At 43.6% G+C, this 18,044-nt stretch overlaps 1 protein-coding gene across 1 annotated transcript in view; it reads left to right on the top strand.

The window, feature by feature from the left end:
- ATRX (ATRX chromatin remodeler) overlaps window positions 1-18,044 on the top strand; it is a 3,779,564-nt gene that overhangs the window by 2,852,510 nt on the left and 909,010 nt on the right. Inside the window, exon 21 of the mRNA XM_044057254.1 lies at window positions 5,888-6,005. Coding sequence (XP_043913189.1) covers window positions 5,888-6,005 — 118 coding nt within the window. The remainder of the gene's footprint in view (window positions 1-5,887; window positions 6,006-18,044) is intronic.

Here is an 18,044-nt window from a genome sequence, read left to right as displayed (position 1 = left end):
GCATCTATCTCTACAGCCTTTTCTCAGAGGCATCCCTACCAGGGACATCCTAGAAGCTGCTACCTGGAGTTCTGTACATACTTTCACCAAGCATTATCATTTGCCAGTTTTCTCTAAATCCAGAGCTGGCTTTGCCACTGCAGTCTTGCATGGGCTTATAGCTGGCCCTAATGCTGTCTAAATTCCTCCTTCAACCATAGCTTTGGGAATCTACCCAAATGTAATGACTGCAACAGTGAAACACGAAGAACATAGTACAGTTGTGTACACTTACCATAAATGTAGATGCTCGAGTGTATTCACTGTTGCAGTCCTGGTTACGCTCCCTCCAGCCCCCTAACTTCTTTTGGCTATACCTCTACTTTCCTTTACTATGCTTAAAAGCCTATTTGGTGTATTTGCTTTTTTGTAGGAGGTATATCTTTGTACTTTTATATTTAATTGCTTCCCATTAAGGGGGCACCTGACATCTGGGGCAAGAAAAACTGATGTAATAGCGTTGGCTGCATGTTTTATACCCCTGACGTCCTGACGTCATGGAAGAAGGGACAGCAACCGACGCAGGAACCAAGACTTTGTTAATCAGGCTGACTGAGGGCTACCTTCAAGCAGATAACCCAAATGTAATGACTGCAACAGTGAATACACTTGAACATCTACATTTATGGTAAGTGTACATAACTGTACTTTGCTTTTCTTTAGCTGGAACTCGAGCTTCAGTCATGGTGGTGGGAATTATGAATAGTTACGAGTTCCAGTCACTTTTGGCCCAAAGCCTTCAGGCGTCTGACAGAAAGACGAAGAGGAATTTTACCTTTCAACACAACAATGACCCCAAGCATGCATCTAAGTCAACAAAAGAATGGCTTCACCAGAAGAAAATTAAAGTTATGGAATTGCCCAGCCAAAGCCCCGACCTAAATCCAATAGAAAATCGACGAGGTGACCTGAAGAGTGCTGTGTGCATAAGAGATGCCCTCGCAATCTGACAGATTTGGAGCACTTTTGCAAGGAAAAGTGGGCAAATATTGCCAAGTCAAGGTGTGCCATGCCAATAGACTGCTACCCAAAAAGATTAAATGCTGTAATTAAATCAAAAGGTGCTTCAACAAAGTATTAGTTTAAGGGTGAACACATTTATACAACCAGCTTATTGTACGGTTTTTATTTTTTATATTTTTTCTCTAACAGATTTGTTTGTTTTTCAATTGAGTTGTACAGGTTATAGGTCACATTAAAGGTTAGAAAGGTTTTGAAATGATTTGTTGTGGTCTCATTTTTTATATCACAAAAACCTGGCATTTTAACAGGAGTGTGTACATTTTATATATCCACTGTACAAGTGGGCCTTATCCATCATAGAAAAGGTTGGATCATCCCCCCCCCTCCTTAAGAGGCATCCCTCAGCCACCAAAGGACCAGCTGCCCCTATTCCAAATAGTCTTGGACAACCTTCTCTCCCAAGGGACTATCCAGCCAGTCCCCCCCATCAGAAGAGGAAGGGGGTTTTACTCCAGACTCTTCCTGTTTCCAAGAAAAGTTAGCCAATGGAGACCCATTGTGGATCTATCCCACATTCAACCTATTTCTTCTAGTACCCACCTTCCGCATGCTTACACTCCAGACTCTATTCCTACTGCTAATACCCCAGGCGCCACCTTACACATCAAAGATGCTTATCTCCATATCACCATAAGGCCCATATACAGGAGATGCTTGCACTTCTCTGTGGGTTCTTCACATTTTCAGTTCTCTGCTTTACCCTTTTAACTGTCTGCTACTCCAAGGGTATTCAAGTGTCTGGCTCCAGTCATAGCCTGTTGCAGGGTCCAAGGGTTACAAATGTTCCCATACCTAGATGACGACCTGTTCTAGGCAGATTGATACGGTTCTCTACCGAATCATCTCCAGACAGTCCTTGGTGTTTTGCAATTCCTGGATATCATTATCCGTTTCCCCCAAATTCAACCTAAACCTCTCCCTGGACCAAGTTTTCCTGGGATGCAGAATCAGAACAGCTGTTATGAAGGCATTTGTTCCACCCCAAAAGGTGGAAAGCCTGAAGGAATACCTCCTCTCTGTCCTCAACACCCCTGCTGTGACAGCAAGAGATTATTTCAGACTCCTGGGGCGTATGGCCTCTAACATCCGTATGTTACCACTTGCAAGATTCCACATGCGGAAACTTCAGTGGTACCTGAGGTCCACATGAACCCAACACTCCCACCCCTTGGACCATTCATTTCCCTTCCTACCTTGCCTTAGGAAGGAGATCCTTTGGTAGATGGATCAAGTCTCACTCAACACAGGACTGCCCTTACAACCCCTCATTCCAGTCCAGGAAATGCACACAGGTGCTCCAGACTTGGTTTGGGGAGCTACTCTGGGCAGCTTGAAGGTGCAAGGCACAAGGACAAGCCCCTTCAAGAGGGAGCACATCAACATCAAAGAGATGAGGGCCTTCCAAAATAATCTGTAGGAAGGACCTCTGAGGTTGTTCACAGACAGTGCTGCTGTTCTGTGGTATGTGAACAAACAAGGGAACAAGATCTTACTTGCTATGCAGACTTGCACTCCAGGCCTGTGAATTGGCAGTCCAGCATGGAGTCTGCCTGCACGCAGTCTACATTCCCTCAGCTCAGAACACACAGGTAAGTACCTTGAGCAGGTCCATGTCATCATCTCATAAATGGATGCTAAACAGGGATATGTTTCTGGACAAAGTCCCCACAGGTGAGGTGCACCACAAGTAGATCTGTTTGCCTCCCCTCTGAATAGACAGCTTTCTCAGTTTTGTACCAGGACACTCAGCCCTCTAGCGAGGGTGACGGATACCTTCTCTGTCTCATGGAAGGGGTGTTTCTTTATGCACTCCCCCCTTCCCACTCTTACAAAAAGTACTACTAAAAATTGAGCACAACAAACCAAAAATCTTGTTGGTGACTCCCTTTTGGCCAAGACAGCATTGGTTCATCACAAGTTACCTCACAGAGTGGACCTACTCATACAGGACAAGGGATCCGTAATCTGTCCCCACTTGGAATCTCTGAACCTAACCCTGTGGGTGATTGGATTTTGATCCCTTTCAGACACCTTTATACCAAGGACATGCTCAATATCCTGCAGGTGGCTAGGAAACCCAATACTAGGAGATCCTATTTTCCTATTTGTCCAAATGGAAAAGGTTCTCTATTTGGTGTCTTAAAATACAGCTAGACCCGTTTCAAGGAGAAGTCCTCTTAGTGCTGTCTTATTTGTGTGAATTGCTGCAGGCGGGGGTTGACATATTCTTCTTTTAAGGCCTGACTTGCTGCTATTTCAGCTCGTCTGCCTGTTGACCCTCTACTTGCTTCCAGACTGCAAGTGAAGTTATTCCTGAAGGGTGTACTACATCTTAGGCCTCCCAGGAAGCCATTTCTACCACCCTGAGACCTGAATTATGTATAGAAGAAGCTCACTGTTGCTCCAATTGAGCAAGTGGCTACAAATTCTCTGAAATACTGTACTTGAAAAATGGTGCTTTTAGTGACCTTGACTTACCAGGAGATTGTCAGAGCTCCAGGTCCTTATTGTCACCCCACCCTTTTTAATCTTCCACAAGGATAGGGTAACTCTACGGACTAACCCATCCTTCATGCCCAAAGTGGTCAGTGAGTTAACCAATGTATCTCTGTCCCCACATTTTCTCCACATCCCCAGAATGACAGTGAGAAAGTCTTGCATTCCCTAGACGTTCATAGACAACTTAGATTCTACCTAGACAAGACCAAATCCCCTAGGAGATCAGAGCAACTATTTGTCTCCTTTCATCTCAGAGCTCTGGGGAAAGTGGTGACTAAGCAGACTATTTCTACCTGGATTTCCAAAGCATTCTCCTTCTGTTACACCTATCATGGCAAACACCTGGACAGTAAGATTCAAGTGCACTCTACTAGAGCAATGGCCTCATATGAAGCCTTCTTCAAAGGGCTGGAAACTGCTTCTGTTTTCTAGAAGTAGCTACCTGGACATCTGTCCACATCTTCACCAAACACTGAACCACATATCCAGATCTAGAGCAGGTTTTGCTAGGGCAGTCCTGCATGGATTTTTGGAGAACAGTTCCAAACCACCCTCTTCTTCCCTTTGAGCTATGGCACTTATCCAAAAGTGATGAATACTGCAGCATGAGAGGAGGACATAGAATAGTTGTGTAAAATCTTACCATAACCATAGATGTCCTTCTCTTCCATGTTGCAATATTCTATCCCTCCCACCCCCTGATTAAGCTTTGCTAGATGACTCTGGACTTGGGACATCCCGTTCTGAGGAAGGTACATGCAGACATCACTTTTATGGCCCACGCTCCCTTACGGCCAAAGTCAGATGTCCCACGTACCTTGCAGTGACTAAACCTTTTTTCTACTTGCTGGACGTTCAGGTTGCAAGACTGGCCCTGCCCATTAGTAGTGCAGTGGGCAGTCCTGGAGTATATGTTCTGTTTCCCATCCATAAATCCAAGTTGCGTTTGAATGTGGACAGGGATGAACTTTGTTTTATGTAGTTGGGGGAGTCTGTTCCACATCAGTGGTATCCTCTGTCAGATATACCTGTTCCTCCAAACTGTTCCTTTAATGATGCAGAAGAGGTTTAGATCCCTAGACCAAGTACATCTGATGCCATTTGACTTGCTCATGTGCAGTAAACCCACTTGTCTATTGCATTTTGAACTTTGGGCCCAGGAAATACCTCTGTAGCATGGTGTTTGCACCATCCCTTCTTTTCTCTCCCACTGGACCCACAAACAAATTTTGGCTGTAGAACTCTTCTACTATATTGCTTGACTGATAGTTATTGCCAAGATGTTATGCCTGTTCTTTACAGCCCCTGCTGATTTCCAGTTCGACAAAGAATTAAGTAGAAGGTCGCAGTGTTTACTTGCCTGTACATCTGTGACTTGGGGTCCCTCTTGTCTAATGGAGCTAGTCATATCATGTTGCCACAGTTGGACCTTGTGCTTAGCTTCCCAGCAGTTACTATTGGTTCTGCAGGTACATGGACAGACATCAGGTGCTGTTTCATTTTTTTTTCAGATCTTTTACCTGTGGGACTTGTTGAATCAGTGGCTTTGATGGTGTGGAATAACTTGTATTTGATATTATTTACTATATCTGCCACTTGTTTTTATCTATTTTTTTTTTTTATTTTATTTTCTACTTTTTAGCCATTGATTCTTGATAAAACAACTTAATAATGTTAAAGGTGGTTAATCATATAACGCAATAACCACTGAACCAGTGAGTTGTCAGTCAGAGATGAGTAAGCAAGTAACCACAAAAAATAGATACCTCTAACTTGATAGTGAGTGTATAGGAAGGAATTCCTTCTTGTATGAAATTTTAACTCTATTTACACTAAATCAAAAAATGGCCAACAGAACCTGTTTAGGTGATAGCAAAAAGCATGAATCGTAACTGAGTACTGCGTAGACTATTTCCACAAAGACTATGAAAGCACACATTTTGAGTCATTAGTGTGAATGTCCTGAGGAGAAAGTGGTTGTAATGGCATGTTATAAGAACAAAGAGGAAAAGAAGTCTTGGCTGAAAAATAAAATCAGGTTACTGGTGCAGACCCTAGTACTGCTGTTTGAGATGAAACATGTAATAGAAGTCTGACTTAAAAGGCAGTAGTCCAGCGTAGAAACTCAAGGTAAGATAAAAGGTTTTGAGCAATAAGAAGATTTATTGTTGATTTGCATTCTTTTCATATACTTCCTCATGAGAGTGTTTAGCTGTTACTAAAGTACAGCTGAATGAGTGGCAGAAGTAATACCAAGATATGTTTTGTACTTTATTCTTTCCTTTATATTTTACTTCTGAAAACATGTCTTTCTTATCTATCGCAGAGAAGAGATTACTCAGCCCTCACCAAATTCTTACCACCGAAGTACGAATATGTCCTTTCTATAAGGTTGACACCCTTGCAGTGCAAACTTTACCAGTATTACTTGGATCATTTTACAGGTAAGCAGTCATTTTGAATTAAGCTGTTGTTGAATGTTAATTTGTTCTTTGTTGTCTTAAAACAGTGTGATGGTATACTTTTTGCAAATTTCCCAACTAGCCCCTTATTTGGAAACTGGCTTAATATAGAGGATTATGAAAGGGTCACTGATCATACGTGGCTTACGTGTTCAAGACATGAATGCCAAGAAATTCACATCAAGAGAGGCACTCGAGATTTGAATAATTCTTTGTAGTGCATGGAGCTTTGCTTCATGTACTGGTAGTTACTGAAGAAAAAAAATGCTAATCGTTTTGTTCGCTTTCAATCGAAGCCATAAGGCACTTAGCAAGTGCTGTCAGAAAGACGGTGCAAGACATTCTGCTATCTTACAAAAAGTCAGGAACACATTACTGGCACAGTCAGCAGACAGAAGCAAATCTGATTTTCTTTTTACCATCACTGTTTGCTGTCCATTGCTTCCAGGTTTAACTACCTAGCTCAGTGCCCAGTCTTAACAACTGAAGCCAAGGTATGCCTAATATTTTGTTAATATTGGGTCTCGTGCTATAGAAGCACATAACTGTTTTGTCTTTTTCCATATATCTGAACATAATCACCACGCTATATATGAAAGATATCTATTAAGTAACATTTGACTAGGCAGTTCAGACATGAACGATTGTAAACATGACCTTGCTGTGTCTGATTAAATGGGGGAGTTCCTGCAGCTAAGAATTTATTTTTCAAAAAGGCAGATAATTTAATCACTGTAGCTGCAGCAAGAAAGTGAGCTTAAAATTCTTTTTAGGAATGGACAAAAAATGTTTATCATAGGGAGTTGCTGAATAAATTCTTATGGCAGCCTGTCCAGAAATTTTCAGAGAAAGCATAAGTTAGTAGTTCTTCAGATGTTGTTCATGTTTCACTGTTGCAGTCATCACATTTGGGTTATCTGCCTGCAGGTAGCCCTCAGCCGGCCTGAATACCAGAGTCTTTGGATTTCTGCGTTGGATGTTATCGCTTCTTTCATGATGTCAGGTCGTCAGGGGTATAAAACATGCAGCCGATGCCATTACATCAGTCCTTCTTGCCATGCGGTGCCCAAAGCAGAAGCAGTTCGCAAGTGCCGGTCATCTGACTCCTGAAATTTTAATTTTTCGAGTTTCAGACCTGATGTCTTCTGAAAGATCAGTACCCCATTGGGGATCCTTTTTTCTTGCTCTAACCGATGTCAGAAAAAATTAATAATTGTCTTGCCTGTGGAAAGCACATACCTCTCAGAGATTTTCATTCTTACTGGGTCACTTGTTTAGGCCCAGACCACGACGTCCCTTGCTGTCGATTTTGTGCCTTGTTCAACATCCGAACTATTCGTTGTCACGCTTTTTTTGTAGCTACATTCTTTCACTCTTGCTCTCCGTACTCAGAAATGGCTTCGATAAGCCATCCAACTACTGATCTTTTGAAAAGAACATAAGGATAAAGACAGAGACAGACCGCATAAGTCCAAAACTGCCGATGACACTACCATTAAGCTAGCCGCCAGTCCGCCGGTACTCAGTGAGGCGCTTTCACAGCCCCCTGATACCCTCTTCTACATATTCGCAGGCCTCTGCTGAGACCTATTCGGAGTCCGGTATGCAGCGAGATGCCTCTTCGACTGTGGAACCTGCGGATGTCTCTACCTTGGATGGGTCCGGAGCCGCTGTGCAGGCATTGGCTTCTGAGGGTGAATTCAGGCCTTCCGATTTTCATATTAAATCAATGACTTCATTTCAAACCAAAAATACTGAATTTCTCAGGTCTAAAGTTCGCACTACGCCTAGGAAACAGACAACCAAAGCGCATTCTCAGGCCCACATGCCACAAAAACAAATGCTTAGAATGGCTGAAGACCTCATTACTTTAATTGGGGGAAGTCAGCCTTCCCCCTCAAAAAGACCAAGAACTGATTTTCCTTCTGATTCTTCAGATGGGGAGTCTGATAACTCTGATCCTTCTGACTACCAGGACGTACCCTTATCTACCTATGAGGTTTCCGATGCAGAGGATTCCATTCCCTCTGCTTCCCATCCAGAAGATTTTTCTTTTGGTGAAACCCTGCATACCCTTAAAGAGCATTTCTGCTGGGAGAGCCAGGACTACTCTCAGTCCAAAAAGAGACTCAGGGAATTTTTAAACTTACCTCAACACAGGCCTCTAGCTATCCCTCCTGTTCTGGAAATTGTAGATGATGCCTTTCTGGAATCCAGCCTTACCCCTGATACTTTGCCTCCAGCTCCCAGGAAACCTGACAGGTACTATAGAGTACCTGACTCCCACAAATTCCTCTTTAAGAATCCTACTGCGGATCCAGAGACCATTTCCCAGGGACCTAAAGGCATTAAGGCTGCAACTGCCAAAAATCCTACCCCTTCAGATGGGGATTCTAGAGCATTAGATAGATGGGGTAAGAAGGTATACACCTCTGCTACTCTTGCCATTAGGGCTTTAAATTGCCAGTTTCATATGTTAAAGTATCAGCAGCATATTTTGGAGCTAATTAAATAGAAAATGATGTTGATTCCTGATTGTGCAGAACACAAAGATTTACAAGAGTTAATGCATTCTGCTAACCGAGTTGGTAAACATACTTTGCAATGTGGATTTGATGCCTTAAAAGCATCTTGCATGGCTGCTTTTACTGGGTCTGTTCTTAGAAGGCTTGCTTGGCTTAAGGAACAAAATTCCTCTCATGGAAAACAGCTTTACTTCTAGCCATCACTTCAGCAAGAAGAGTGTCTGAATTGCAGGCCCTTATTGCAGTGGAACTCTTTATCATCATCCATGCTGACAGGGTGTCCCTCACGACCTTCTTTTATGCCCAAGGTGGTGTCTAGTGTGGCTTTAAACCAGTGCATTCATTTGCCAACTTTTTTCCTTAGTCTTCAGAATAAAGGGGAAAGGATCCTGCACTCCCTGGACGTGCACAGGCAGCTTAGGTTCTATCTGGACAGGACTAAGCCTCTCAAAAAATCTGACCAGATGCTTGTTAGCTATGCTGCAGGGGCAGAGGGCAAGGCCATTTCAAGGCAAACCATTTCTAAATGGATAGCACACTGCATCCATTTCTGCTACAAACAGCATGGGAAACCTACCCCACAGGGGATCAGAACACATTCCACTAGGGCTACATCTACCTCTACTGCATTCCTCAGGGGAGTCCATACCAGGGACATCCTGGAAGCTGCAACTTGGAGCTCTGTACACACCAAGCATCACCACTTACCTATCTTTTTTAAATCCAGAGCCGGATTTGCCACAGCAGTCTTACAGAGCCTGATTGCCAGTCCTAATGCTTCTTAACTACCTCCACCCTTCCTTAGCTTTGGGAATCTTCCCAAATGTGATGGCTGCAACAGTGAAACACGAAGAACAAATTACAGCTGTGTACACTTACCATAAATGTAGATGTTCGCATGTATTCACTGTTGCAGTCCTGGTTACCCTCCCTCCAGCTCCCTGATCTCTCTTTACTTCTACTTATCTTATTTGTTTGGCATATCTTATATCATGTGTATTTGCTTTTTGCTGGGGGTAATACCATGTAATTGCTTCCTATTTTGGGGGCACCTGACATCTGGAGCAAGAAAAACTGATGTAATGGCATCGGCTGCATGTTTTATACCCCTGACGACTTGACATCATGGAAGAAGAGACAGCATCTGATGCAGAAATCCCAAGACTCTGGTATTCAGGCCGTCTGAGGGCTACCTGCAGGTAGATAACCTAAATGTCATGACTGCAACAGTGAATACACTCGAACATCTACATTTATGGTAAGTGTACACAACTGTCCTTTTTAAATGATTGGAAAGAGCAACCTCAAAGAAAACAGAGCGGCAGTTAACTGTATTGTGAGTGGCACAAGCAGCACTATGGGAAAAACATTTAGCTGGAAGGCAAAATCATGGCTGCTCATTGTGATGTATAGTCATTAGCAATGCCTAAAAGAAAAAGATTGGATACCTTAGTCTAGATATTGTAGGCATTGTACTTAATTTGGTAATGGCACACAAGGTTGAGGAGGATGGTCGATATCTTTACATCTCAGAGATTGGTTGAGATACAGAAGGAGAACAAAAAACATCAATAATTATTATTTGTTTACTGTTCCCTGTCTCTACATTGCTGGTTTGCTCTATAACCCATTCTGTGGGCAGTCTGTCTAGCAAAGTTTTTTTTCATGAGCAGTAATGAGAGGTAAGGTGGTGTTTTGAATGGTTGTAAATGTCATGTTTGATGAGCACAGTGCATCCCCTCTGCACTTATGCAGCCTGAAAAGGTCTTTTGCTGTATGTTAAGATTATCCATTTTTTATTGATGTTCTTCGTGTTTCACTGTTGAAGTCATCACATTTGCATTATCTGCCTGCAGGTAGCCCTCAGCCAGCCTGAATACCAAAGTCTGGGGGTTTCTGCGTTGGATGCTGCCGCTTCTTCCATGACGTCAGGTCGTTAGTGGTATAAAACATGCAGCCGATGCCATTACATCAGTCTTTCTTGCCGTGCGGTGCCCGAAGCAGAAGCAGTTCACAAGTGCTGGTCGTCCGACTCCTGATATATTCGTTTTTTGAATTTCAGACCTGAAGTCTTCTAAAAGATAAGTACCCCGTTGGGGATCCTTTTCTTGCTCTAACCGATGTCAGAAAAAATTAATAATTATCTTGTCTGTGGAAAGCAAGTACCTCACAGAAATTTTCATTCTTACTGCTTCACCTGTTTAGGCCCAGACCACGACGTCCTTTACTATCGGTTTTGTGCCTTGTTCAACGCCCGAACTATTCATTGTCAGGCTATTTTTGTAGCTAAATTCTTTCGCTCTCGATCTCCGTACTCCGAAATGTCTTCAGTATGCCATCAGACTACCGATCTTCTGAAAAAAACGAAATGATAAAGACAGACAGAGACTGACCGTATAGGTCCAAGGCTGCCAATGACGCTACCGTTAAGCTAGTCACCAGTCCGGCAGCACTCATTGAGGCACTTTCGCAGCCCCTGATACCCACTTCTGCAGATTCGCAGGCCTCTGCTGAGACCTTTTTGGCGTCTGGAATGCAGCGAGATGCTTCTTCGACTATGGAACCTGCGGATGTCTCTACCTTGGATGGGTCCGGAGCCGCTGTGCAGGCACCGGCTTCTGAGGGTGTTTTCAGGCCTTCCGATTTTCATATTTAACCGACAACTTCCTTTCAAACCAAAAATACTGAATTTCTCCGGCCTAAAGTTCGCACTACGCCTAGGAAACTGACCAAAGCACATTCTAAGGTCCACATGCCACAAAAGCAAATGATTAGAATGGCTGAGGACCTCATTACTTTAATTAAGGGAAGTCAGCCTTCCCCCTCAAAAAGACCCAGAACTGATTTTCCTGATCAGGAATCTGATTACTCTTATCCTTCTGATTTCTAAGATATACCCTTATCTACCTATGAGGATTCTGCTGCAGAGGATTCCATTCCCTCTGCTTCCCCTCCAGAGGATTTTTCTTTTGGTGAAAACCTGCATACCCTTAGAGAACATTTCCGCTGGGAGAACCAGGACTACTCCCAGTCCAAAAAGAGACTCAGGAATTTTTAAGCTTGTCTGAGCACATGCCTCTAGCTATGCCTCCTGTTCTGGAAATTGTAGATGATGTCTTCCTGGAATCCAGCCTTACCCCTGATACCTTGCCTCTAGCTCCCAGGAAACCTGACAGGTACTATAGAGTGCCTGACTCCCACAAATTCCTTTTTAGGAATCCTACTGCGGATCCAGAGACCATTTCCCAGGGACCTAAAGGCATTAAGGCTACAACTGCCAAAAATCCTAGCCCTTCGGACAAGGATTCTAGGGCATTAGATAGATGGGGAAAAAGGTGTACATCTCTGCTACGCTTGCCATTAGGGCTTTAAATTTCCAGTTTCATATGTTGAAGTATCAGCAGCATATTATGGAGCTGATTAAACAAAAATGACATCACACAAATATGTACAAGAGTTAATGCATTCTGCTAACCAAGTTGGTAAACATACTTTGCAATGTGGGTTTGATGCTTTAGAAGCATCTTGCAGGGCTGCTGTCACTGGATCTGTTCTTAGAAGACATGCTTGGCTTAAGGAACAAAACTTGCCAGATCATGTCAAAGCAAAATTACTGGATGCACCATTAAATCAAGAGTGTCTGTTTGGTAATAAAGCATAAGTTGTCCTCAAAAGAATAGAGGAGAAAGCTAAATCTATGCAAACTGTTAGGTATTTCTTACAAGTACAGCCACCTAGATTCAGTAGGCACTGGCCTTCAAAGAAATGGTCTTTTCCAGTCCCTTCCAGGCCTTCTCAGTCCAAACCCAGGGGCAGCAGACCACCAAGACTTCAGTCTCAAGCTATGCACAGATCTAAGCAATGGAGTGCTCCCATGTACAAAACGGGGAGTAGTAATCCTCCATCCTTTGGCAAAATTGCACAATGACTTATCCTTAACTTCCCAAGCCTTGCCCAAGTACTTGCACCTTTAGGAGGAAAACTTGCACTGCATGCCAAAAATTGGCAATACATTACCCAAGACAAATGGGTCTTAAACATTGTTTCCCAGGGATACAGACTCCAATTCCACTCACTCACATCCATAAGTGGATGGCCAGACCTACCACCAAACCACTGGGCAGAGGCACAAAAGCAAGTGCTTTCTCTTCTCAGTATCAAGGCTATTCAACCTGTCCCAGCAGAACAAAGGGGACAAGGATGTTCTTCGTGTTTCACTGTTGCAGTCATTACATTTGGGTAATCTGCTGGCAGGTCACCCTCAGTCGGCCTGATTAGCAAAATCTTGGGTCCTGCGTTGGTTGCGGTCTCTTCTTCCATGACGTCAGGTTGTCAGGGGTATAAAACATGCAGCCGACGTCATTACATCAGTCTTTCTTGCTGTATGGTGCCAGAAGCAGAAGCAGTACGCAAGTGCCAGTCGTCCGACTCCTGAAATTTTCGTTTTCGAGTTTCAGAACCGAAATCTTCAACTCAAAGCTAAGTACCCCAATGGGGAAACTTTTTCTTGCTCCTTACCGATGTCAGTAAAAGTTAATAATTGCATTACTTGTGGAAAGCAAATACCTCATAAAGATTTTCACTCGTACTGTATTCCTTGCTTAGGCCCTGACCACGACATACCTTGCTGTCAGTTTTGTGCTTTATTTAATCAGCGCACTATCCGTCGGTACATTTTTGCCTCTAAATATTTCGGTTCTCAGTTTAATTATCCAGAAATTTTGTTGGTTAGCCATATGACTACCGGGATTCGGAAAAAATGCAAAGATAAAGACAGAGACAGGCCGCCGAGGTCCAAAACTGCCGATGACACTTCTCCTAAGCCAGTCGGCAGTTCGCCGGTACTCAGTGAGGTGCTTTTGCAGCCCCTGATACCCGCTAATTCTGATTCGCAGGCCTCTACTGAGACCCATTCAGAGTCCGGTATACAGCAAGATGCTTCATCTATGGAACCCGCGGATGTCTCCACCTTGGATGGGTCCAGAGCCGCTGTGCAGGCACTGGCTTCTGAGGGTGTATTCAGGCCTACAGACTTGCATATTAAATCGACACCGCCTTCATTACTTAGGCCTAAATTTCGATCTATGTCTAAAAAACCGACGCCCAGGCTTACATGTTCAGGCCCCTATGCCTAAAAAACAAATGATCAAAATGGCTGAAGATCTAATTACTCTAATCAGGGGTAGTCACCCCCCCCCCCCAAGAGGCTTAGGGGTGAGCTTGATTATGAATCTTCTGATCAGGATTCTGTTTCTTCCGACTCTTCTAATGACCTGGATTTGTCCATGCCTACTTATGAGGATTCCATTCCCTTTGCTTCCTCTCATGAGGATTTTTCTTTCGGGGAAACTTTACATACTTTAAGGGAGCATTTCCACTGGGAAAGTCAGGAATTTTCTGATTCAAAAAAGAGGCTTAGGGATTTGCTTCTACCTCCGCCTAGGCCTTTGGCTATACCTCCTGTACTAGACATAGTTGATGATGTGTTCTCGGAATCCAGTTTGGCCCCTGTTTCTTTGCCTCCTGCTCCTAGTAAACCTGACAGATACTACAGGGTTCCTGTATTCCACAAGTTCCTTTTCAAAAATCCTGTTGCAGATACAGAAACCATTTCTCAGTGGCCCAAGGTCATTATAGCTTCTACTGCTAAAAATCCTACCCTTTCTGATAGAGAATCCAGGGCGCTGGATAGATGGGGTAAAAAGGTTTATACTTCTGCAACCTTGGCAATCAGAACTTTAAATTGTCAATTTCATATGTTAAAATATCAACAGCATATTATTGGACTGCTTAAACAGAAAATGATGATTCCTGACTGTGTGGAAAATAAAGATTTACAGGATTTAATGCATTCTGCTGAAAAAGTTGGAAAATATACTTTGCAATGTGGATTTGATTCTTTAGAGGCCTCCTGCAGGGCTGTTGTTAATGGGTCTTTGCTTAGAAAGCATGCTTGGCTTAAGGAGCAATCTTTGTCTGATCATGTTAAAGCTAAATTGTTGGATGCTCCTTTAAATCAGGATCGACTGTTTGGCAATAAGGCTGAAGAAGTTCTAAAAAAGATGGAAGATAAAGCTAAATATATGCAAACTGTTAAAGATTTCTTACAAGTGCAACTTCCAAGATTTAGTAGGCATTGGCCTACTAAGAACTGGTCTTTTCCTACCTCTTCCAGATCCTCTCAAACCAAACCCAGACACAGCAAAAGCCACAGGTTTCAGTCCCAGGGGACTCTCCGAACTAAGCAGTGGGGGGCCTCCACTTCCAAATCTGGATATAACAAGACACCCCCCCCCCCAATGATAAACAGTCTCAATGACTTCCTTTTAAAATTACCAAGCACTTAACTGCCCCTTTGGAGGGAAAGATTGCTCTTCATGAAAAGAACTGGGAACTCATAACCCAGGACAAATGGGTTTTAAATATAGTGCCCCTGGGATACAGTTTTCATTTCCACAGATTGCCAGCACCAAACAGATGGCCATACCTGCCCCCGAATCAGTGGGCAGAGGCTCAAAAACAAGTACTTTCCCTCTTAAACATGGGGGCCGGTACCAGAAGAGGAAAAGGGACAAGGTTTCTATTCCAGGCTTTTTCTGGTACCCAGAAAAGACAAATCATGGCGTCCAATCCTGGACTTGTCTACTCTAAACACCTTTCTGGAGATTCCAAAATTCAAGATGCTGACTTAACCAGTTACTTCCTATGCTAGGCAAAGATGCTTGGTTGGCAACTCTAGATTTAAAAGAAGCATACCTGCACATCCCTATCAGGGAATCTTGCAGAAGATACCTACGCTTCAAAGCAGGCTGCTTACATTATCAGTTCTCGGCACTGCCCTTTAGCTTGTCTACTGCGCCCATGGTATTCACAAAGTGCCTGACTCCAGTTATTGCATTTTGCAGACAAAGAAATATCCAAATATATCCATACCTGGATGATTGTCTAATTCAGGCAGAAAACCAGGGCATACTTCTAAATCATCTGGCATTTGTAAAAAGGATTCTAACTTGTCTGGAGTACACCATAAACGAAAAGAAATCACAACTGGTACCCTGTCAACAGATTACATTCCTGGGTGCAAGCTTGAATACAACTGCCCAGATGGCTTTCCTCTCGCCAGAGAAGCAAATTCGTTTGGTACCTTACTTCAAACAAGTGGGCACAAAAACCCTGCTATCTGCAAGACAAATACTGCAAGCCTTGGGGTTCATGGCCTCGTGCATTCTTCTAATTCCATATGCAAGACTGCATATGAGGAAACTACAGTGGTACTTAAAAAGTCTATGGAGTCAACATTGTCACAGCCTGGAAACATTGATTCCTATCATACCTTGCCTACGCCTGGAGTTCCTATAGTGGGGAAAGGCCTGCCACCAAAACAAGGGTCTGCCATTCACACTACCCCCTGCCGCCCAAACCCTAACTACAGATGCACCAGACTATGCATGGGGGCTCACCTGGTAGGGAATTGCATTCAGGGCAAATGGAACCCAAATCAAATGCACCTACACATCAATCAGAAAGAAATGTTAGCTGTACAGAATGCTCTGACAGCCTTTAATGACTAATTTTTTCCAGGACAACTAATGGTAAAGATGGACAACACCACGGTTATGTGGTACATAAGCAGGGGGGTACACATTCCTACCCCCTCTGCAGACTAGCCATGGCATTGTGGAACACAGCCTTGAGCTACCAAGTGCACCTACAAGCTCAATTCCTGCCAGGAAAATTGAATACACTGGCAAACGGACTAAGCAGAAAACTCATGGACCCACACGAGTGGAAACTGGAACCACGGATTTTCAACATGTTGACAAGCAAATGTGGGAGCCCAGACATAGATCTATTTGCCTCCCCCCAGAACTACCAGTTGGACAAGTTTTTCACAAAGACTCTCCACAAACAAGCCTGGAAAGTGGATGCTCTGTCCTTCAGCTGGAAAAAGCTATCGGTCTACACCTTTTCCCCTCTGCCTCTGCTCTCCAAAGTTCTGCTAAAAGTGAAACAGGACAAACCAAGGATGATTTTGATTGCTCCAGACTGGCCGCGCCAACACTGGTATTTACTCCTGTGCAGTGTGTCTCAAATATCTCCATGGCACCCGCCTCAGACACCTTCCCTGCTGTCTCAGCAGGAGAACCAAATTCTGCACCCGCAGCTTCCAACATTGAACCTTGCAGCCTGGCTCATAACTTAAATTCACCCTTATCATCCCTCAGCAAACCTGTGATGGATGTCATCTTGGAGGCGAGAAGACCAAGTGCTAGGAAATCTTATGCTGACAAATGGAAAAGATTCTGTGCCTGGAACCAATCTTTAGGGATGCAGCAGCACCCAATTTAACTCAAATTTTGCAGTACTTAACTGAGATGCTTCACAAGGGCCTGTCTTTTTCCTCCATTAAAATCCACGCCTCAGCTGTTTCTGCTCAGTATAACACAGAACCGCCCCTCTTCTCTCATCCACTGCTCAAGCAGTATCTCAGAGGGGCAAAGAACTTGAGACCACCCAGGAGAGCTCCAACCCCTGCCCTGGGACCTTAACTTTGTTTTGGAAAAGCTCACTCTACCTCCTTTCGAGCCAGCCGCCCCTGCAGACTTAAAATTTCTTTCTTGGGAAAACCGCCTTCCTTTTAGCAATCACTTCAGCTAGACAGATATCTGAATTACAGGCCCTTATGGCAGTGGAGCCTTTCATCATCTTTCATGCGGACAGGGTACCTCTCAGGATCAATCCATCCTTCATGCCCAAGGTGGTATCCAGTGTGGCTCTTAATCAGTCCATTCATTTGCCAACCTTCTTTCCCAATCCACAGAACAAAGGGGAACGGATTCTGCATTTATTGGATGTGCACAGACAACTAAGATTCTACTTGGATAGAACTAAATCTCGAAGAATATCTAATTGCTGGCAACATTTGCTGCAGGGGCAGAGGGGAAGGCTATTTCAAAACAAAGCATTTCTAAATGGATAAGCCATTGCACTAATTTCTGCTATAAGCACCATGGAAAACCTATCCCCCAGGGGATCAGATCTCATTCCACCAGGGCTGCATCTACTTCTGCAGCCTTTCTCAGAGGTGTGCCTACCAGGGATATTCTAGAAGCTGCTACCTGGAGTTCTGTACATACTTTCACCAAGCATTATCATTTACCAATTTTCTCTAAATCCAGAGCTGGCTTTCCCACTGCTGTCTTGCAGGGCCTTATAGGTGGCCCTAATGTATAAACTCCTCCTCCCAACCATAGCTTTGGGAATCTACCCAAATGTAATGACTGCAGCAGTGAAACATGAAGAACATAGTACAGTTGTGTACACTTACCATAAATGTAGATGTTAGAGTGTATTCACTGTTGCAGTCCTGGTTACCCACCCTCCAGCCCCTACTTTTCTCTGACTATACCTCTACTTTCCTTTACTATGATTAAAAGCCTTTTTGGTGTATTTGCTTTTGGTTGGAGGTGTAATTGTGTTTTTTTAATTTTATTTG

The sequence above is a fragment of the Protopterus annectens genome, chromosome 15.part0 (assembly GCF_019279795.1).
Source record: "Protopterus annectens isolate FY-2018-M chromosome 15.part0, PAN1.0, whole genome shotgun sequence".
NCBI lineage: Eukaryota > Metazoa > Chordata > Ceratodontiformes > Protopteridae > Protopterus > Protopterus annectens.
This window is presented reverse-complemented; position numbering and strand designations above follow the sequence as displayed.